The 23,310-nt window shown below is 40.4% G+C and overlaps 1 protein-coding gene across 1 annotated transcript in view; it reads left to right on the plus strand.

Moving 5' to 3' along the window:
* The window catches only part of COX10 (cytochrome c oxidase assembly factor heme A:farnesyltransferase COX10), a 108,992-nt gene that overhangs the window by 70,825 nt on the left and 14,857 nt on the right, over nucleotides 1–23,310 (plus strand). Inside the window, exons 5-6 of the mRNA XM_079323163.1 lie at nucleotides 2,525–2,595; nucleotides 21,353–21,585. Of these exons, the coding sequence (XP_079179289.1) occupies nucleotides 2,525–2,595; nucleotides 21,353–21,585 (304 nt within the window). The remainder of the gene's footprint in view (nucleotides 1–2,524; nucleotides 2,596–21,352; nucleotides 21,586–23,310) is intronic.

A 23,310-nucleotide genomic window follows, 5' to 3' on the forward strand; every position in this document is an offset into this window, starting at 1 on the left:
CATCATCAGCTTATATTCATAACCAGCTGCATAAGTTTAAATTCTTTCAGGTGTTGACTATTCAACTGTTCTTCATTTCAGCCATTTTGTGTCTGAGTCACATTGAGTTTAAAACTTACACATTATTTCGATTTTTATCCATTGCACAGATATACCTTTTTGCATAAACTTAAATACTGTCAAATAAGCAAAAATCTCTTTACATGCACAAGTTTAAACTGGAAGTAACTAAAAGCAGTCAGAACTTTGCAAGTAGAAATAAAACCTGTGACTTACAAAAAAAAGTAATCATAGCCCAGATATTTTCTGGAGAACTGACTTTAGCCTTATAGAGTTTATTTTTTCCCTTGCATTTCTCCACCAGTCTGATGTCAAATGTAATTTTTTCTTCATTTACCATAATTGCCTCTGAAATATAGCAGTGAAACAAACCATTAGCAAAACACTGAGCTGTCAGAAGCAATCAGCTGGTTTCATCTCCAAATGGGGTGTTTTCCTTGCTCCAGAGAAAGTTGTGTCTTTATCTTTGAGGTTCTTTGTGAAACATCTAACACTTCCATGGTAGTGTTGTAGTCGAGAAGATCTGACATGTCCCTCCAGCATAAGATGGAGGGCAAGAACCCCTCAGTGCTTTTCTTCCAAACCAGGATCTTCACCAGTTCTGGTGGTCATTGGGAATGACCCTGACCACTGCACATCAGCCATAGCAAATAGTGGATGAGAAATTCCCTGTCTGCTGCCTAAAAATCATTGTAGGAGTTGCCCAGTGCTGTGCCACAAAGTTCAGGCAAAGCAAAAGATGTATGAACTGCCTTCCTTCCTTCCTCCCTCTCTTGTAACTCCTGGCTAAGCAGCCTAAGTTTGCTTCAGGAATATCTGTAATAAAATTGGAAGGCAGAGATTGCTGGTTGTTTTATAGGCATTATGTCAAGGTAGTAGATGGGATAGATAGTTCCTGGAAACTCCATGTGACTGGAAGTTGAACATCTTTCCTTTGATGTACATCTGGAGGGGTCTGGCAGGTTCCTGCTGCTCCCATGGTCTCTGTCCACTGGTGCTCCCGTGGGAATGCTCAGTAAGTTGCATGGACTGACAAAATGGAAATGTTTGTTAATTGAGTATTTTGTAGCATAAAATGTTAAATAATTGAATATTTTGTAGCATAAAATGTTAAATCAGCTTGCTGGAATAGACTTTATCATGTATTCCTTTATCATAGGATCGCCTAAAATCTGTCTGCAGTTTGACTGCACTGAGTTTACTGTGAATCTGACTGTTTGGAATTATGATTTGTTATGGTACTTTTCCTGCATATCCACTATAATTGAGATCACACCTCAAAACCTCAGATGTAACATCAGTAAAAAAATATTCTTTCTGTAGATACGTTCTACTCTCTGTAAGTAAATCTCTGCTTATTACTTCTATTATTGTTTTGTGCATGTAAAACTGAATGGCTTTAGATTTGTCTGGTTGACAAAGTGCATTCAGCTTTTCCAGTAATATTCTTATAAAACAGATCCTGAAGAAGCCTGAAGGAATTCTGAGTGGGCAGATAGTGCTGTGTGAATTTTCCCATAGGCCGTGTTTAAAATCAGATTGGGTTGTAGCATAAATAACAGCATATGGTGTGTTCACTCCCTCCTGCTCCAACTGGAGGCTCAGAGCAGTTCCACTAGTGTTTCACAAGAATTGATTGATTTTGGGGTGGATCATATGCAAGGTAGCTTATCTTGAAAAAAACCTTAGTGTTTGTCTTCTAAAGACCAGAAGTGCACATTTGCAAGGACAATTTGTATTAATTGCGGTCAGGGAGCTGGAGGGGGCTCAGCCTGGAGAAAAGGAGGCTCAGGGGGACCTTCTGGCTCTGCACAACTCCCTGACAGGAGGGGACAGCCAGGTGGGGGTCAGGCTGTGCTCCCGGGGAACAGGGACAGGAGGAGAGGAAACGGCTCCACTGGTGCCATGGGAGGTGTTGGTTGGGCATTAGGGAAAATATCTTCATCAAAAGGCTTGTCAGGCATTGGAAGGGGCTGTCCAGGGAAGGTGGTGGAGTCATCATACCTGAAGTGTTCAGGAAACCTGTGGTGTGACACTTGAGAATGTGGTTTAATGGTGAACACAGTGGAGATGCTGCTTGGACTGGATGATCCTAAAGGTCTTTTCCAACCGTAACAATTCCATTATTTCCATGTGTGTCTGCAAATGTATTTGTGTATGTCTAAAAGATGTGTCAGACCTATTGAGAAAAGAACTTGGAATCAAACTGTACTTCAAATGATGAACTTATGGGGTCTTGTGCAGACTATTTTTGTCCTCTGGGTGATTTTCTTCCTAAGGGGATGCCAAAAGTATCAATGCAGACTATCAAAGCTCCATAAAACCCATTTACCATTTTCATTGTATCCCTGAACCTTCAAATACAGAAATTAAAGTACCTGCAGATGCAGACAGGACATTCTATGCATGGCATGGTTCCGGTATCCTTTCATTCTGATTCTTCCTTTCTTTTTTTTAATTACAGTTCTTTGAGGTTCCGTTTGACTCAAATATGAACAGGACTAAAAACAGACCACTGGTGCGAGGACAGATCAGGTAAGGCAATGCACACCTGCTCTGACTAAAGAGGAATAAACCTTTTATCTATTTCCAAGTTTCTCTCCCACTTCAGATGACGAAAAGTAGCACTTTGAGACAAAACATTTAAGAAAGAAATGCACCTCTGTGTTCCTGGCTATTTCTTCATGTTTGTAACTTTCATGTGAGGAGTTTGGGCACTCACAGCTGTCAAATACTGAATTTCTCAATACAGTAGAATTTCCCTTCATATTACATGTTTCTTCACGTGTGATGACTTTGTGCATGGTGTGGCAGCATGCAGTTATGTTCTACTGAACTTATATTTTGTAATAGTAAATTTTAAAAATTTCCTATCTGTGAACAAACACAAAAATGTGTGTTGCTTCTTCATGTTTAGCTGGTTGAAAACTCACAATTGTGGTATCTTAGGAAATTAATTTAAAAATTTGTCATCATAAATTTTATCATAATCTATAAGTTAATTTCTCCCCCCAACAAAAAAAAAGTCCTGCATTAGCATAGGAATTTCTTTAAAAAGAAAAGTTCCCCATTCCCTCTGTTTTCTTGATTATGTAATAGTTCAGTTTCTCAAAGGCTGTTTGGCAGCTAAAAAGGCAAAGTGGAAAAGAACATCAATAAAATCCTCCAACTGATTTGCTAACTGAAACTGAAGGCCCAATTCATAAATGATTCAACAAACAATTTTAGTATTGCATTTCCATGCTTTGTACCAAAGAGTATTTATAACAGAATTATGCTTTTCCTTAGGCTTCTGTGAACAGTTGGTCCTATTTATTTCTGTGTTTTATCCATCACCTTTGGAGGACTGAAAAAAAGCATGATAGATGAAATTACAAGAAAATTGAGACAAAATAGTCAAATGTGAACTTTGGGGGTACATTCACTCTTGTGGTAAATAGTTAGAGCACTTCAATAAACGTGTCCTGATTTGTTCTCAAAGGTGGTGCTAATTGCAGATTCCCAAGTTAATTTTACTTAAAAACACATTTTAGGGACCACTGCAGTGAGGGTATCTGTTGGATATACAGTAAGTCAGACTTAATTGTGTGGTTCATGGGACCAGCACTTCTCCCTCCCTTTCATGTGGTCCTTGGGCCCTGGGAGAAGGAACACTTACTAGAAAGAAAAATGATGGGGGATTTTTTTTTTATTATTTTTATTTTATTTTTATCAGTCTGCTAGCATGGCTCGCAGTGCTTCTGGAATCAAAAATATAACTAGGAAACTTTGTGTCAACTTTGGATTCAGAGAAAGCAATTTATTTTATGTTTCCAGTGTCCTTAAATGAACTCCACTGTCATCTGAATGCACCACAGATTGGCAAAACTGTATTTCATGGATTTTCTTACTTCCCCGCCTTTCATATTTGCTTTCACCACAAAATGGTAATGTTGGGGACATTGGGCAATCACTCATCAATCTATCTACCTGCCTGTTACCAGCTAATTTAAAGTTTTTAAAGTGTCACTTCCCTTGAATAATGCTGCTATTGCTCCCTGCAGACCATGGAGTATGTAGACCTTGACTGACGTCATTTCTTCTGTGGTGTGCAGAGGAAAATAATCCAGTGCAAGTGATCTAACCTTGTTGTATTTTGTATATTTCCTGGTCTTCCTTGAACTCTTTCCTTCCTGGCTGATTAAATAAAACCTGTAAATGCTAAAACCAGTCAAAACCAGACAAGACGGGGATGGATAAATTATACATAAGAGACTGATGTCTTGGCTCTGGGAAGCAATCCAGAGAGTTGGGGGAGTTCTTGCCCAAAATTTGTCTGACATTTGAATTTTGACATTTTCTTCTCTTTTGCTACTTCATTTAATGAAACATTTGCTTCTTTTTAAATTCTGCTGTTTACAACATCTGTGCTATCCAGTGCAAACGAGACATCATTTTCTAATACATCTTCATTTGCACTGTTTGTAAATATATTCTCTTTTTTTCTTGCTTTCCTTGCTTTTTATTTATTCAGCATAGTTGTCATTACAGAACTGGACAAATGGGTAGCAGTTTTTGTCCTGAGCTTAAGATCCTTTTTGAAGAGAGAAGTCTATTAAATCTCCATCATGTTGGCTCTGCACTTTCTTGGAAAGGTTTTCAGTGCTAGCTTTGATGTGACTCCTGCCCATTAAAAGCTGCACTGAGGCCAGTGGGAGTTTTTCTAGAGGTTGTGCCATCACAAAGAGAATCCCTACGTGCTTTGAATGTAGGCCAGAATCAACCTGGTAAAATCCCAGTGAGAGGTTTTTGGAGTGACTGAGTCATGCAGTCCCTGCATGAGCTGGTGTCTCCATTTTAAGTAAGGTAATTCACAGAGGTGGCTTATTAGGAAATGTTAAGCTTTTGTAGGTAAGTTATTCCCATGTGTTCTGCTTTGTGGCCTCTGCAGCTTCAGTCTCCACTTTGTTTAAGACCAGTTGTCTGTTCTAAGTGATCTTGCTTTCAACAACATTTCTCCCCTTCCTTTCTGCCCAAAGCTTCACATTGAGAAAACACCACAAGTCCTTCTCAGGGGTTCATTTCCCTGCATACACATTCATATGGTTCCCAAACCCCCAGGTCACCCTTTTCTGTGAGTTGCTGAGGACTTGCAGTTTCCTTTGGCATCCATGAGTAGCCTCAGTAGCTTTCAAAAAAAGGCTTTGTGGCCAGGGCTGCGCTTTGAGGTGTGGAGGTCTGGCTAGAGACCGTATTGTTCTCTTACTAGTGACATTCAAGAACTGTATCAGCTGGGCAGCTTTGGCCCATCCATCATTCCATGTGAGCCAGGAGCTAGTTCTGCAAAGATCTCCAGAAGGATGGCATTTGGAAAAGTAATTTTCCTCCATCCTTTGTGAAGTCTCTATATTGCATCATCTGCATGGCTGAGACAATCACTTAGGGCACAGTGTTCCCCTGCTTTATATTTTATTTTTTTGGGCTGGCCAATCTCTAAAGGCAACGACACAGCTTCTGCAGGGCTGGGGCTGCTGAATGCAGGGACAAGAGCACATTTACCTTATTTGTCAGCCCCTAAACCCGCCTCTGGTGCCCCCAGGGAATCTTCTGACACTGTTGGGAGATTTGTGACAAACAACACCAGATAGTTCATTGGCTGCTTGCTTTACAATGTTCTAATTAATTTGTAAGGCTCTGAAAAAAATGTTCTCTTTGAGCAATGAGATGTAACCATCCTTATTCTCTATTCAGAGAGTAATCAGAGACATCCTGTTGCAAAAACAAGAGTAGACCCAAACACAGCATGCCACTGAGTGCCATCCATCATCCTGCCTTGCCCACATGTCTTCCACCCTCCTCTGACCCCTCAAGTCTTGTTTGGAAATAGAAACAGCTTGAGATGTTCTTTATGCTTGGGTTGCAGTGTTTAATTCATTGAATATATTTTTGTTCTGCAAACAGCTGATACTGTTTCCTTCTATGAATTTGTTTTGTGTCATTGATGAGAAAAAATGTAATGTACTAACACAATCTTTGATTCATCTGAAGTGGCAGCAGCTTTTCCTGATTTCCTGTTGGGTGTGATTTATTCCCTTGCTTTTTAAGGTAATGCATTTAATTTTCCTGCAGATTAATCTTAATAAATTTCTGGTATGAGCTGCAGTAGCTAAGTGAGATCAGCCTCAAGGGTGACAAGTGTCCTGCTCTGTTATGTTGTGCAAAGTGACAGGTTTTATCATCCTTTACCTGCACAAACTCTTCCTAAAAATTGGAAGTTATACAATCTTAGGATACTGCTGGATCCGCTGTGCTAATCACTCATAAAGGTCTTCATAGTTGTAAAGGAGTAGTTTTTCATCTTAAAAGAAAAAAAGATCTTGAACAGTATGTTCTAAATTACTAATTCTCAGCCATGTAGACATTGTTCAATTCTGTTCCTGTGCTATTTTGCAACTTACAGCTGTTTTCTGTACCCAGTTCTTTGTCTTTGACTTCAGCAGTGGCTGCCTGGAACTGGGCTTGGGGCTTCTCCTTTGTTTACCTGGACCATGAAGCATTATACAGGTTGCTTTAGTGGGTGGTCCAGGCTGAAATGAGCTTCAGGATAGATGAAGACCCATCTCCTGCTCACAGCAGTCTCAACTCTGAGGCCAGACCTGGTTGCTCCAGCTTTTGTCTCAAAACCTTTTAATATAATGCCTTCAAACTGCAAAAGAGTAGATTTAGATTAGGAAAAATATCTTCCCTGTGAGGGTGGGGATGCCCAAGCCCAGGCTGCCCAGAGAAGCTTTGGCTGCCCCAACCCTGGTAGTGTCCAAGGCCAGGCTGGATGGGGCTTGGAGCAACCTGGGACAGTGGGAGGTGTCTCTGCCCATGGCAGGGGGTGTGGAAAGAGATGAGCTTTATAGTCCCTTCCAATCCAAACCATTCTGGGATTCTATGATAAAACTATCATGCTGTGGAATTTATTGATATTCTCTTTATGCAGATTATTTGTACTCAAGCTACTTTTTTATACACATTTAAGAAGTTTAAGTTTGTTAAAATGGCAGAAGCCTGCACAACACAGGTAATGCCTTGAATGCTTCAACAGAAATAAATCTTTGTCTTGTTTGATCAATATTTTTTCCAAGAATCCCATTAACTTTTTCCCTTAGCAATGCCCAAAGAGCTGTGTTCTGTCTGTGAGCTTTTCACTTCTCATGTTCACAGCTGATGGTTACTGCAGTTGATGGAGACGGTAACACTTCTACTGATATTTCTGAGTGCAGTGTTGACTTGGCCCTGTTTAAACTACAAGACAAACTCTTGAAGAATCAGACCAGAAGGGCTCCTGTGCTAATACTGTTTCCCACTAATGGCTTATATTTTTGAACTGTAGTCAGAATTGCAGATATGGAAGTTGGATGTTCATGAACTAATAGAAAACTGCAAGATGTGAAATTTTATTTATTCAGAAGTACATTGTGATTCTAGACTCCTTCTATGTAAAGCTAAATTTTTCCACTCTACTGCCTGTAGCAGACTTAAAATTACAAGTGTCACAAAACCAGTTCACGCTGAAAAAATGTGTGCATTTTAAAACAAAATTTCTCCTTTAATCACTGTGGATAATTCAGGATAATTAGCTTGTTTCTTTGTTTAACACTAATGTAAATCACGAACATTCCTACTGGTGTTAGTGGAGCTGCATGGATGTAAGTGAAAGAAAATCCATGTCCTGGGCTTACACTGAGACCTGCATTAAGTTTTGCTAGCTCTGCTTAAGCGAGAGATTTAAAACCTCCCCAAGGGTCTTGGTACAACTTTGGCCCCCTTTAGAGCTCATCCCCTACTTAGCTAGTGGCTCTGTTCCCTTGGGTGGTCATTTCAGGCAGGTTTCATTCTACTGAAGCTAAAACAAATAAAACAAACACTCCATAAATCTACAGTTCTTCAAGAATAATAATTTTTAAGAGATCAGATGCTCATTCCCTGCAGGGGAACGTTCTGGTGCTTTGTATAGAAAATGCCTCATTTTAAAGGGACTACCCTGAGACCTTTTTGAATTATAAAAATGTTTTTTTTTTCAGTGGGAGGGTTTCCTCTTGTTTAAACAGGGCACAATTCAAAGCTGACACCATCACAGCAGCCTTTTCAAGAATTTCTTATACTGCTTGTATTCAGGCTTTATTATTTAAAAACAAGTAAATGCATTCCTTCTCCACCACCATCTTCCTGCCTTCGTTTTTTTCCACCCTGTGTTTTCCAGTGTCATTGACTGTGTTTGGTAAACAAGAAATTAAATAGGCAGCTTTATATTTTTGACATGTACAATTGTTTGTAAAAATGTACTTCTTGCCTTTTGAACAGTGGGATATTTTAAATTTTTTTTACTGGCATGACCATGTCACAGAGAGGTGTGGGGGGAGAAACCTTGGGGCTAAGACATAATTTAACAAGAATAAAACCCACATCAAAGGATGGTCTAATGCAATGATATAATGCTTACTGTGTCTCTCTCCCAAAGGGGATATGAATGGCAATACTTATATTTCAGTTGTCTGTTCTGCTTACACTGCTTGCATAGGATGTTGATTAAATGGTTCTAAGGTATTAGAGGCCTTTTGTAGAATACACAGAAAAATGGTGATACTGCACATTATCCTCAAATCAAAAGGTGTGTTAGGAGGCAATTATATGGCTTTAACTACATATATATTTTGTTTCTTAGGGCAATAAAGAGGGTTATTTTATTAGATCCACATTTAAATCTGTTTCAGTTGAAATGAAGCAATCACTGGTTCTTCAGCTCACTCCTGCCCAGGTCTCATTCTGCCACAGCTCAACACAAGCATTCCTTTGCAGGCAGCTCTGTTTGGTATATATAAATCTTGCAGAAACACATGACCCCTCATGCCTTGCTGCTTTTCAGCTCAGCCTAAAAACATTTACCCCCAAATTATTTATTTAAATCTTTAATTGCATGTGGGGCAGCTGATAAATCAGAGTACATTGTGCCTTGCTCCACATTAGGAAACATCCCACATGCTCATGTATAAAGCTGGAGTCACGGTGCATTTGGCTAAATAGCTGCTCCATCTGTTTGAGGAGAGCACTGCAGAGAAGTGATAGGGGCTCCTAATGGAGTTGTCTTATCCTGTCATGTCAGCTTCTCGCTGCAGGGGTAGAGCCATGGGAGCTGGAGGGAGCTGAGCCATTGTGCACTAATCCTGCCATCTTTGTGTCTTAATATGAATGGGCCTCTTGGACAGTGGCTGCAGCCATTGCCTCTTTTCTTCTTTAATTGACTAGTTATGAGTCATTTTCTCCAAAGGTGAGACTTTTTATAAACAAACAATATTTAAGCTGGAAGCCCAAGATCCTTTCCCCACCTTTTGGGCAGTGTTCTGATGGCTCTTCTTCCCATGTCTGTCAAACATTTCAGGTTTGTATTTGTAAATTCTGGCTTAAGGCAGTCAAAACCCCAACACTTTGTTCCCTGTATTAGTATTGAACCTTATCTGGTTTAACCACAACAGCATCATCATTATTCATCCTGTGCCAAGTGGTGTAGGAAATGTCACTGCTCAACAAGTCCATTATGGAGCTGTGTCTGATTAGAAGCTGCTATACCCTGAGATCTATTTACAGTGAGTCATGTTACAAGTGCATTTCTCTTTGTGAAGGACAGAGTTTATCATGTCTCATACAAGTTATAACTTACATGTTATCAGCTCTGCAAGTCAGATATAAAAGAGATTTTTCTTGCACTTTAATTAGCTGTGCAAACACAGATGCTTGCTCCCTGATCTTTGTGACTAGAAAAGCCTCATTCCTGAGGTTGAGATATTTGGAGAACTGCTTTGATATGTTTTATTTATTTCTTTTTTTGCTAGGAGTGTAAAATCACAAGGAATATAAAATTATAAATAATTCTGGAAAGGAGCCACAGTGACTCCTATTGCTGCCTGTGTGACAATAATTATGTTCATGCACTTTGATGGTATATGAAGGGTTTTTCATTTTCCACTATAAAACCTGTAACTCCAGATGGTGACTGTAGATAATCTACCCAGACAATAATGCAGAAATCACAAAATATAGCCATCCTCATCCTCTTCACCTCTGACACGAGACTTGGCAGATAAGAGTTCTCTATAGAGTGTTTGCATGCTATGGGAGTCAAAGGTATGTTTGCAGTGGTGCATGGCAGTCTACAGATGGTCAGAAAGGATCTGGCTGAACTTGAAATTTGTCAGGCTCAATCTGCTCCATTGCTCTTCCGCTGGCTGGCTCTCTAGAGACTGGTCCTCTTCCCATGGCAGACCTTTACTTCTTGTCCTGCTCTCTTTTGCTGTAGGGAATAATTTAATTCCTTAATTTTCATTGCTCCTGGAAATGTATATAGAAGCAGTGTTTGTCCTAAATTGAAGGACAGGTGTCTGCCAATAAAGGCAGAAGCTTCTCTTAGAAATTGAGAATTTGATTCCGTTCTCTCCAAGTATTATAATTGTTTGAATCAAGGACTCTAAGGCAGAGATAAGGGGGTAGGAGCAACAGCTCTTTTACTAATATATCTAACCGTACAAGCAGAAACAACAGCAGTTATTAAAATTACCAACAAAACAGAACAGGGTTCCAGTCCTTTCTTTAGCCGCAGGCACACTCTCTCTGCGCTGGGTCCCGGTGCTGCAGACGGGGCAGGGCACGCACAGCTGCGGAGAGCAGGCGGGAGCGGGAGGGGGGCGGCAGCGGCCACGCTGTGTCTCAGGTGGGAGCGGTCTGGAGGTGCAGCTCCTCGCTCACCGTTTGCATCCAGGTGATCAGCTGTGTCCTCAGAGGTAGGAGGCTGTAGTGGGGCAGATGCAGGGCAGGTGATTGCAGCGCGTCTGGCTCCCCTGTGTTCCAACCGTGTGTGCTGCAGACGGGGGCTCCCCTCCTCCTCCTCTGAGCTCGCTGGAAGCACGAGTTGTCCCCTGGGAAGCTGCTCCCACCTACCCCTTTGTCTGGAGTCATCAAAAGAGCATGAGTGAACCTGGCAGGCCCCGTTAGTATGATAATGGGAAAAATTATTTTAACTTAAATAGTAAGGGAACAAAAACCCAACCCCCAACTCTGTTGCTATGCTGGAATGACGGGCCTATTATCTCTCTTCTATTTTTTGAAGTGCAGGTTGATAAGTGCCTTAGAACATCAGTTTTCTCAGTCTGAATGGAATTGAGATCTGGCCTGAGACTTCTTTAGCACTTCTTTCCAAGTGTTGGCTGAGGGCTCAAGAGAAGCACGTTACATTTAATCATTCTAAATCGGAAAAATGTTTCTGGAGAGACCAAATTATTCATCCTGTTATTCAGGTGGTGTCTGGCTCTTAAACAAGGAGAGAACTTAGATTTTGACATAGAATGAATGGATCACTGAAGTGCCATGCTCTAAGGTTAGATTAAGGAGGACAGTTTAGTTTAAATATTAGGAGGGGGCATTCTTCAGGTTTACTGTAGGTTTGTCTTGTAAGCTCTTAAAAAAAAAATTACATTTTCATGACTGTGGGGAAGCTGTGAGTGTTATTAGTCACTCTTTCACTTCTACCTAACAAAGCCATGTACCACAAGCATATTGACACTCCACAGGGTTGTTCAGGGTTGTTATGATTAATTCTGGTGTCGATATCAAGTGTATTAAGAGCATAAACATTTTGCAAGTATAAGTCATTTTCATTTCTAATTCTTTACTTCCAAGTGAAGTGATGAGGCCCAATTGGAGTGTCTGCTTAATAAAAAAGGGCAGCATAAAGGTTTTGTTTTTGTCTTTACTGCAAGTCTCCCCATGGTGCACTGAGCTGTCTCACCCCAGACTTGGGCTCAGCCCTCAGGGCAGGCTCATGAAAGCTTAAAAAAAAAGATCCTGGTATCATTTGCAGCGAGTTAAATTGAGACAGCAGATGTGTAGGAGAAAGCTCGATGCTGAGAGTGGGACTCTGAGTTGAAATTCTTGCATCACCTTAGCAAAACCTTCAGCAAAATCAATCACGCCAATTTTGATTTACTCAAGCATAAAAAAGAGACAGTGTCCCTTTCAGGATGAAATGATTCTTTTAAATCAGCTGTGTTTGCTTATGACAGTTTTAAAGCACCTTGATCTGGCAGGGGAGATGGAACATCTGCTGCTTGGGTTCTTGAGGAGTGAGGGGAACAAATTGCCCCAACTTTGCCTGAAATACAGTGTGGATTATGCTTTTATGCAATGATACACACCTGTGGCAGGGTGGTCTGGACTACATGCTTGGTCTGTTTCTTCTTTGGGAGAGAATTCAATTGACAGAGACAGTATTATATCCTAGTCTGTGTTTATTTACATTAAATACACTTCTGAGCAAGTGTATTTGATGGCAAAGCCAGAGCTGGTGGTAGTTTAGAGGCAAAACTCAAAAAGGCAACTCCATGATGAGACTTAGCCAGTGATACACGTTTATCCATTACTGAACTCTGTTTATGCCAAATTCTCACCGTATGACACTTCTTGGGAGATTTAAACATCACTCATTGAATCCTTCCCTGTTTCCCTTTGGATGATCTAGCTGTCATTCAAAATCATGCCCAGACTGGTGCTGAAGGGCCTGGTTGGGCCCTATGGACAAAGAGGGGGTATTAAGGATGATTCCTTTGAGAGATTTGAATTTTAAAGAGGTTTACTTGAGGATTGAGTCTGTAAACTCTTTTTCTGCAGACACAATTGTTGTGGTGTTTAAGTGTGCTTAAATGCTCCCTGTTAACCCAGCTCCTTAGATTTTTGGGGAGCACCTACCACTCTCATACTTCCTCCTAACACTGAATTCTTCCTCAGCTCAGATTTTATGTTACAAGTTAGGTTTAGAACTTTTCTATTATTTTCCTTGGGGTTTTTTTGTTTTTTGGTTTTTGGGGTTTTTTTTTCCACGTTTGGGGAAAAGTACAGTCCAATCTGAGATTAGCATCATCTTTATCATAGTTATTGCCAAAAATCAAATCACAAAAAAGGCACTTACAAAAATACAGGTGGGCAGAATTGCTACAAGTGTGTTCTGGCAGTCTTAAAAATCGTGGTACACCCAGTTAAAGGGGATTTGATATAAAATTCAATACTTGTAGTACATGTAGAGTTTGATCTGCCACAGCAATGTGGTTCTGAGGATGAAATACCAGGCACTGACAGAACGTAGATACTACTTCTTAACTTGTGAAGACAAAATTAAATAATTCACTAAGAAAAAAAAGAAAGACTTGCCAAAGCTGCCCATTTGTTTGTCTGTCTTCAGCATTAAATGATAGACGAGCTGTAGTCTGGTATTTGCAGTTGATGGAGAAAAACTGAATTCTCAATTAAAAGTACAGTTTAATTTCACGTTTTAATTTTAAACTGCATCATCCTTCATCCCTTGTCATGACTCATGAAATTTCTTGCATGAGTGAAAGGGAATAAATTAATCTCTTAAGATCTTTCTCAACATTTCTCCCGTAATATAGTACAATTTTAGCTCCTTGATACATACTGTTTGGTTTAATATAATTGTGGTACTTTGCAAGTTTAAGCTTCAGTCAGCAAGTTCTTGGGCTTTTCATAATATTCAGCCACAATATAACTGTAAAAGAGAATATCAAAAGTGCAAGCATGAATTGCTTGTGTTAAGTAAAGCTCCTGACTGATGCTGAATAGAAAATACATGAAAGAAATAGAGATCTAGCAGTATGTCCATTGTTCCTGTGTAACAGCTATTTTTTTTTTCCTTTTAACTGGAAAGAAATCTTTCCTTGAGACTAATCCAATCTGTAATTGAAAGTTGTAGTTGAATGTAAAAATATTTTGCTTTGAGTCCTCTTGAAAACCACAACCTCAAAACTATACTAATGAGGGTCATGATGTATTACAGAATCCCAGAATGGTTTGTGTTGGGAGGGACCTTAAAAACTATCTAATTCCAACCCCTCTACCATGACAGGGATGCCACCCAGTAGATCCAGTCATTATGTAACCACTTTGATTCAGAATCTCACATCTGAATGTGGATATTTTTTCTATCAGGTACATCCTCAGTCTGTCTGTAGAGCTCTTTGAGAGTTTTATCTAAACTTCCTTGTAAAAAAAAATTAGAATAATTTTAGTGAAGTCATCAGCAATGAAGCTACTGATCCACGCAATGTTGTTTCAGTTCCAGTTCCCATTAGTAGTGTTGCTATTATGATAGAACTTTTACAGCTGACAGTGGTCATGGATATGGTTTTTATTACTAAATATATAAATACACAGCTTGAAAAGATTTGTGTGGAAAGTTAAAATTTAATTTCAGAGTTGGTAGGTTGCCTTCATTCAGCATTCTGCCGTGATTACTGATTTCTTTTAAATGCTCTGGACCTTACCTTAAACATAGAAACTGTGTGAGGGGATTTTTTAACTTTCTGCCAAAAATTCTTTCAGGGATGCTACCATTGCTATCTGGGGCAAAATGTGCCTTTTCCAGCATTCTGGCTTCTTTCTTGCAGTCAGCTGAGTTGGCGGCACCTGCACCAGCAGATGACCCAATTGCCAGTTCCAGGCATCTGTCCATCCAGGGAGGCAGGGCTGGAAATGACACAAATGCAGTCCTGATGTGTGCTGAAAGTAGATGGACCTGCATCCCCGTTCCCTCAGCTCTGGGAGCAGGAAGGCTTCTTATTGTCTTCGTAACACTCTCAGCTCTTTTCTGTCTTCTCCAGATGGGATGGGATTGCCTGCTCTAACTCCTGCAGTTTGTTTGCCTTTCCTGATTTTTCTGGTGGATCTCTAAAATCTGCTGAGCAGAGTTCAGCAGTTGTTGGGTACTGATCTTAAGGAAAATAAATACAATTTTAAGAAAATACTTCTGGCTGGTGCTCCTCCCACTGAGGGAGGTAATCAAGCCATAGCCCAGTATTGTAGGATAGTCAAGCTGACCACAGGCATAGTTCCTGCTCGGGGACTTGTTTTCAGCAATTCTTAGTGTTGCCTGATTGCAGGAATTGAGAAGATATCAGGAAATGGGCAAAACTAAGCCACCAGCTAAGGAGGAGTATGGTTTTCTGCGTGGGTGTAGGTAGAAATCTCCATGGATATCCTTTTCCCTTCATGGCTGTGGGCTTCTTCAGCCACAGAAGCCATCAAAGGGGTGGTACTTCAACTTCTGTTTGTGTAACTTCTCATTGCTGTTGGAAAAGGGTGAAACCTTCAGACTGATGCTTTTGTCTGAATTTGTAAGTGGCTTCAGAAGCCTTAACAACTTATTCCTGACCTGGAAAAAATTAGGGAAAGGAGAAAGGGGCTTTCTCCAGAAGTACTGACAAGTAGTCTGGGGACATTTTTAGTACCTAGAGATTCCAGAAATAATAAGCAATTTATGATGCTTCGTCATGAAATCTGATTTTAATTATGGTTTTGGAACAACACTGGACTCGTATCTCAGCTTGTGATGGTGAAATGTAATTGCAGATGAGGATCACACTTGTGTTCTTTGTCTGCCAAAATACCTTCTCTAGAGCTCCTGCCACTTTCAGCCCATCTGTGCAGGAACCTGGTTCAGACTGTCCCTCTTCTTATTGCAACAAATTGTTTTGACACTACATATAGATAGAATTTGGACCCAGAGTAGCAATACTGAAATTAATCTGAACCATCAGTCTCAGTCTATTGTCTCAACATTATTTGCCACCATGGAAGATGCTGAAGTCAGGGATCATTTAGTACCATTTCTGTGGTTGAATGAGGAGAAGAAGCACAGTGGTCTTGCTGAATCTGTGTCTTGGATGACACAGAAAACTCACCAAGAGCCTAACCCAGTTTTTTTCTCATCAAAAAGTAGGTAAATTGCAGTTTTTTTAATGGGCAGAGTCTATGCAGAGTATTTGCTGTTACTAAAATGCCACATAGAGGAAGACATGGTATGTATTCATTTGAATATGGAAATTACTCTAAATAAAGTTTATTCTCCTTCTATCCTATTTGTCCCATAAGCCCATGCCTAGATTCTTCCTTTACCATCCCTTCTCTGCTTATTTTAGAGCATCACCCTGCATTTGGCAGAATGGATCCATGGTCTTGTAGCCTAAGGGACAGTTATCTCCCGTACTAATGAGATCTAATACAGAATAATCAACTGGGAATTTAAATGTTCTGATCTGTTAAGGTACTCAAGGCATGCTGCAGCTAAATGAAAAAGCACTGTTTGGGATTTTTTTTTAGTTTACTCTTTTAGAAGTGGATGACATGTCTATGAAGGGTTTTTGACAGACAGGGAGAAAACAGGGTTTATTACTTTTTTTATTAGGCTTTGAATTTAATTTTCAAATATATGCATTTATACTTCACCTGCTTTTATGTAAATGTGTTTGGTGTGCCCAGTTTCCATTAACACATGGTCATAAATTAAGTTTCTTATGTATTTATGTAGCATCTGAACATGAATTGCTGGTTGAATGAATGCACCTATTCAGGAATCGTATGTGCTTTGTGTCTGCACTTGTATGGGAGTGTCAGTCTATTCACAGGAATAGGTTAAAGCATTAGATGCTGATACAGGAATTTCCATATTTTCAAGCATTCATAGTTTCTTAAGAGGGAATAGTGTCTTGTTCTTTGTTGTTGGTTTTTTTTTTTGTCTTTTTTAAAAATTTATTTAACTTTTGCCCCATTTTTAACACTGTTTTTTAGATTGTAGTTCAAACTGTACTTTGACAGTTGTCTTCACAAAATGTTTTAGCTAAGACAGCACAGAAAAGCCTGTGTAAGTAGTCCCACTGTTGATAATTATAGGCATGAAGCTTGCTAATGCTGCTGTGGAATAGGTAAAATACTACATTAATTTTATGGATGGGCAAATGCTTTAATTTGTTTTTGCCTCTTAATTTTTCCAAGTAAGGCTGTAAGTCAGTAAGTACTATTATCCATCGTTCCAGAGCCTGTTAAATTTATTTCCTGCACATGTATGTAACCTCATTATTTATGTACTACCAGAACATCTATAAGTGGCAACTGGTTTGGAGGTTATATTATTGCATTATATAATTAATTTATTGCATGAATTAAAATACACTGCTGTGTCATCCAAGGCCTCCTCACTTCTCTGGATGATTGTCCACGTGGATGTCTCGTGGTCATGTGTATAGAAGATACCTGAATAGCACCCGTTTGGAATTGCTCCTGCATGTTCCCATTCCCCCCAGCAGCTCTGGGCTGTCCTTGAGCAATCCTCCCCAGCCCAATTAACAGTATCTCTCCAGAGCTGAATGAGGAGAACGTGGTCCTTCCTTATGTTTCTCTTGCTCCTCTTGGATGTTCTCAGTGGAGTGTGACTGGGGTGGGGCTGTCTTGGATGAGCTCCCTGAGAAAGAAATGACAACACACTCCCTTTGCATCAGGAAAAGCTTGATTATTCACTAGTCAAACTGAAATTCTCAAAATATTTTAGTTGAAGGTGGATGTCTTTTAGCCCTTTTATTAGGTAGATTTTGGCATATTTGTTGTCAGTAGAGGAGAGAAGTGGGACGAGGCAGAACTAGTAGGTTTTGGTTTGCCTTTAAGAGATTTCCTATGTGGTGACATACTGGGTATTTTAAAGTTGAAATTTGAAGAAAACTGATTTGGCACTTGTAGCATTTTTCCAAAGCCTGATTTTAATCAGTCAAATAACTGAAACCAACTCCTCTCAAGAATCCACCATAAAACCTAGTTTCTTACTCAACATGTTTGCTTTGTGAGCTAGCTCCTTGGCCACTGTTCCAATGGAAGATTGCCTTTTTTTCCGATGGGAGCGATTCCCTCAGCAAACATAAATGCCCAAGTGAAGTGAGACATAAGCACCAGCATCTGTCACCAGCCTGCACAGGATGGTTTAAGGAAGAAGGAAACCATCAGAGACCCCTCAGCCACTTTTGAGCACCATGTGAAAATTCCCTGGCATTGGGTTACCCAAAGCTGACATGGGCTGCATAGTGGCATGAGGCTGTAGTGGGAGAAACTGTGTGAACATTAGGTGGTGGGGAAAATTCAGTGACAGTTCAATGTTTCAGCCTTTCTCCTTCTCCTGCTCCTGTGGTCCCTTGATGAGATGTGGGCAGCCTAGAGTGCATTGAATCAGTGAACATCACCCCCTGTGCCTGAGTAGTGACAAACAACATGAGCATGGATGTGCACACTGGTTCCTAGAAGTTATAAACTAGTAAAAATCAGATTACCCTTTAAACTGCTGTGATTTAAACCAGTCTTAAAATCTGCAGTGTCACTTGATGCAGAAAGAGCATCACCCAGTGACTGAAATTTCTCTACGTTCTCCTCTAATATTTTCTTTTTCACAGTGAGGAGTTGCTTATACTTCTAAACTTTATAAGCATGACAAGTTTACATGAGATTGAGTTGAATTCTCTTCTGCCTCATGTCTCACCATGAAAGGAAAGTCTTAATTTCTGATTGCAGTATGTGATGCCAGACAGTATTTTAAGAGGCAGAAATAACAAAGCTGAGTAATCAGATCACAGTTTAACTTTCTAATCTCAGTTTGAGTTTTAGGAACAGGCCTTTGTAAGTCAGAACAATTACTCTTCTTTGTTGAGGAAACACTAGAGAGAAGTAGAAAATGTGATGCTTTCAGGATGTCAGAAAGTAGTGGTTCAGCTGCATAAGAGGAACCACCCCATTGACTTTAAGCCCTCCCCTGAGAGCATTCGGACAATTAGAGATGGTGGTCAAACTGCCTCAAATTGCCCGGAGAAGCTGTGGCTGCCCCACCCTTGGAAGTGTTCAAAGCCAGGTTGGATGGGTCTTGGAACAACCTGGTTTAATGGAAGGTGTTCCTGCCTTTCAGAGAGGGGTTGAAATAGGGTGGGCTTTAATGTCTCTCTCAACACAAGCCATTCTGTGATTGTATGGTTATGTACTGTGCCTCCAGAAGCTTCCCTTAAAGAAGCATAAAGGAAGAAACTAAGAAACAAGAATGTGCTCTCATCTCTCAGGATCACAACAAATCTTTTGAAGGTCTCACCCACATAATTTCACCCTTCCATTTTGATAAAGCCTTATATTTTAAAGGTATTTTTCTGATCCATTGGTTGGAAATGAAGGCAGCTGACAGCTGGGATCAGGACTGGCACTGAGGGCTGTCGGTGCTGCAGGGAAGCGATGTGGGGGAGAGGCAAAACAGGGTTCATGCATGGAGGAAGGCTTTACACTCCTACCCTTTGCCTTCCTGTCTGAGAAGAGATATGAAGGGCTGGTGCCTGCTCATGGTAGGTAGTGTTCATTTGGAGACACATAGATAAGTCTTCACTCCTGATTAGTAAGAAATGTGCTTGTTGCTGTAGATCAATATGTGTCTTCATTTATGTCTGTGAGCCCTGCAGGGTGGATGTAGGCAGCCCAGCCTCATAGGGTCACCCTGGTCTTTTGTCACCTCGAGAGTGAGTATTGTGTGAATCTGCTGTTTACTGTCTGACTGTATTTTATTCAACAATCAGTCGAGATAGATTTGTGTAACCAAACCCAGTCAATCTTTCACTACAGAGGGGCAACATCTACCAAGTACTCCAACATTTGTGATTGCCATTGGGAACACTGGCAGTACAGATTGTGTTTTGCTGTCTTTCTGCAAAGGAGCACCATAGGCAGCAGAACCAGAGGGCACAGCTCTGTATGGCTCCTTTCCTGAATACAGCCTCAAATTTTATGCATCTCATTGTCAGTGAAAGGCAGGGGTGTACCCTCCCTCGTCTCCTCCTGTATTGGTAACACCAGGGCTGGTAACGCTGAGCAGAAATGTACTCTGTGCACACTGTGCTACCTAAAATCTGTTGATAGTTTAGAAAAGCTGGATAAAATTACTTATAAAATTGAAGGCAGATTTATAGCATAAGATTGGCTCATTTTAGTTCTTCCAGGTATTTAGGATGTCTGTACTGTATTCATCTAATAGACAAATACCAAAATTTGACTGGTAGGATTTTTTGCTGATAAAACTCCCATAAAATTCATCCCCACCAGCAATTTTTTTTTATTTTTTTAGGAAGGTTGGAGCAGTACTTGTGACACGTATTTTAGGGTTAAGGATTTGACCAGAGGGCAGAGTGGATTGTAGAACACAAAGGCTATATGGTTTTCATTTCAACAAAGGGCATAAAGCTTAAACTCCACACAGAGACCTTCGTTGCAAGCACACTTATTTTGTTTTTATATGGATGACTGTGAGTGTGTGTAACTACATAGGTTACTAAACACAAGTAATGTAATGGCATTTTCCTCCTTTCCCGAGGTTGCCCACATGAAATTATTTCTTAGAGGCTTTTAGTTCTCTCTTCCTGTTATACCAAACACCTCAAACAGGCACATGAGAGGAGATCCCCACCTGCAGCAAACATGTTGATCTGGCACAAGGAACCACAACTAAAACTTCCTTAGGGTTGTGGCATGCCTGTCAAGTGTGGTTCAAGTAGCCAAACAAAAAATCCTTGCTCATCCTATTTTTATGTTTATTGTATAATTTATTAGCAGAAGTTTACATAGCTCCAACCACTTTCTGACAGGTTTTGAGTTTCCAACCTTCTCTGAACTCTCAGCTGATGAGCAGTAGAAATGCACAGAGATAATTTGCATCTCTGTTGTTTGCTGCTTTAGGCTAAACCTAAACCATATTCAGTTAATTTCAATCGTGCTTACAAGATAGCCAATTTTGATTCTGCTGCTAGCATTGTTTTGGTGTGCTCCCTCTGCTTAGTACAGTGCTTCATATAAATGAAGGTGTAGAACACTCCAGACTTTCTTTCAGTAAAGTCAAAGAATATTTCATTCCTATTGATGTAATTTCAAAATGATCAAATGTACTCTTTTTCTTGTAAATGCTTCCTAATTTTGTGTCTAACCCTGTTGGGTTTTGAAGAATCCGTTGCATAGCTGCAATCAGTTAAAAATCTGACAAACTGCAACCATTTTAATTTACTCTAAACTCTTGAGTACTTTTTCCAGAGATTTAAATTTACTAAAATTAAAATGAAGGAGGAAGATCTGCTGAAAGCAGCAGTTCTCCATAGGGGAGAACAGTTCTCCATTACCTGCAGAGCTTGGATTTATTTGGTGAACACAGTGATCGCAAGATTGATAATCACCTCCATTGAAGAGCTGGAGTAAGATTGTCTTAACGTTTTGGAAAAGCTTTTGTTAGGATGGGGTTCAAACAATTTAGGATGTCTGAGTAAAGCAATAACAAAAATTCAACCTTAATTTGGGGGGGGAGACCAAAGGAAAAGGATAGCAGCCATTCTCTAAGGCCAGCTCTGCTCAGCATGTGCCATGTGTCTCCCCACAGCCCCCTGCTCGCTGTCTGCTTCGCTGCCTCCTGTGGAATCCCTGGAATTGCCCTACTTACACTGGGAGTGAACCCTCTCACTGGGGCCCTGGGAGCCTTCAACATTATCCTCTACACGTGCTGTTACACACCCCTGAAGAGGATGAGCATTGTCAACACGTGGGTGGGAGCTGTTGTTGGGGCCATTCCCCCCGTCATGGGCTGGACTGCAGCTACCGGGAGTCTGGATGCTGGTGAGTATAAAACCCTTCCATTGGGGCAAGTGGCTATCAGGGTAATTAAAAAACCTACTCAAGAGGCAGTAAACTTTGTTCTTTATCCTTGTTGAGCTGACCAGGCCAGGTTGGACACAGCTTGCAGCAGCCCAGTTTAGCTGAAAGTGTCCTTGGCCATGGCAGAAGGGGGAAAGAGATGATCTTTAAGGTTCCTTCCAACCCAAACCATTCTGTAATCCTGTGGTAAGGCTTCAAAGCAGTGAATTTTGGTAACATTCTCCTTACATGGGTATTTCAGGGCAAACCTGAGCTGATAAAGCAGCATGTCCTATAGAATATGTGTTTTGACCATCTTAAAAAAAAAATCCAGAAGGAAAGTAGCATCTTTGGTGTTCACGTAAGAGAATATGTTACATAATTTCAAGATTCAAACCATGTTCAGGATTAAAACTATATCCAGTAAGATTCAACACGCAAGGAAATTTCAGAAAATTCCCAGATGTGTTTTACTGTCTTTCCACAAGCCAGAAAATATCCTGGGAAGATTAAATTATTGGTGTATTTCTTAATTACCCATTGCTAAACTCTAAGTTATAAATTCTCTTTCCTCTCTCCTTGAAAAGTAAACGAAGATTTCTATTTTAGTAACTGTGAACCATTTTTACATCCCTTGTAAAACACTGATCTCTTCAGCAGCTCAACTCTGACACAATCAGGCCTTGTTTTTCCTGCCAGCTAGAAACTTGAGAATCAAAGGGGCTCCACAGACTTACAGTCCGAAGCAATTAATAGGTCTGTTAAGAATTGGTTTAGTGCACACTCATCCCACAGGGGGGCATATTTAAGGCTTGAATAATACTTTCAACAACAAGGCTTTTAACCAGAAATTATCAGAATTTGTGCAAAATCTGTTCTTTATGCACTTTCTAATAAAAGTCAATCTGAGTTGGCTTTGTGTCCACATGTTCCTGCACAGATCTAAACCAGAGCAAGGATGGAAAGTGTAGTGGTTTTGTTTTTTTCATTGTGTGCTGCTTCTGTACAAGTATTTGCTTCTCTGAAAGTTATTTAGACCTAGAAATTTTATGTAAGAGTATGTATAGTATCTTGTGTTAAGGAGTGCATAACAGACATCATTAGCAGCTCTATACTTTAGAAGAGAATAGGGAACATGACAAAAAAGGCATTGAAGGGCTGGAGCGTGTCCAGGGAAGGAAGTGGAGCTGCCTCAGGACCAGCTGAGGGAGATGGGGAAGGGGTTCATCCCGGAAAAATTGAGGCTCAGGTGGGACCTTTGGGCTGTGCACAACTCCCTGACAGGAGGGGGCAGCCAGAATGGGGGTCAGGCTGTGCTCCCAGGGAACAAGGGACAGGGTGAGAGGAAACAACCTCAAGTTGTGCCAAGAGAAGTTTGGACTGGATATTAGGGAAAAAATTTCTTCATGGAAAGGGTGGTCAGGGATTTGAACAGACTGCCCAGGGTGGTGATGGAATCACCATTCCTGGAAGTGTTCAGAAAATGTGTGGATGTTGTACGTGAGCAAATGGTTTAATAGTGAACATGGTGGTAGTGCTGAAATGATGGATGGACTTGATCTGAAAGGATGTTTCCAACCTTAACAATTCTATGATTCTGCAGAATTAATTAAAAACAAAATGTATATTTTTAAGTCCATTATCATTCTGGCTGCAGATTGTTAGACCTTGACTCTAGCATTGTTTGGGGATTTTTTGTGGTTTTGG

The sequence above is a fragment of the Erithacus rubecula genome (genome assembly GCF_903797595.1).
Source record: "Erithacus rubecula genome assembly, chromosome: 20".
NCBI classification, from domain to species: domain Eukaryota; kingdom Metazoa; phylum Chordata; class Aves; order Passeriformes; family Muscicapidae; genus Erithacus; species Erithacus rubecula.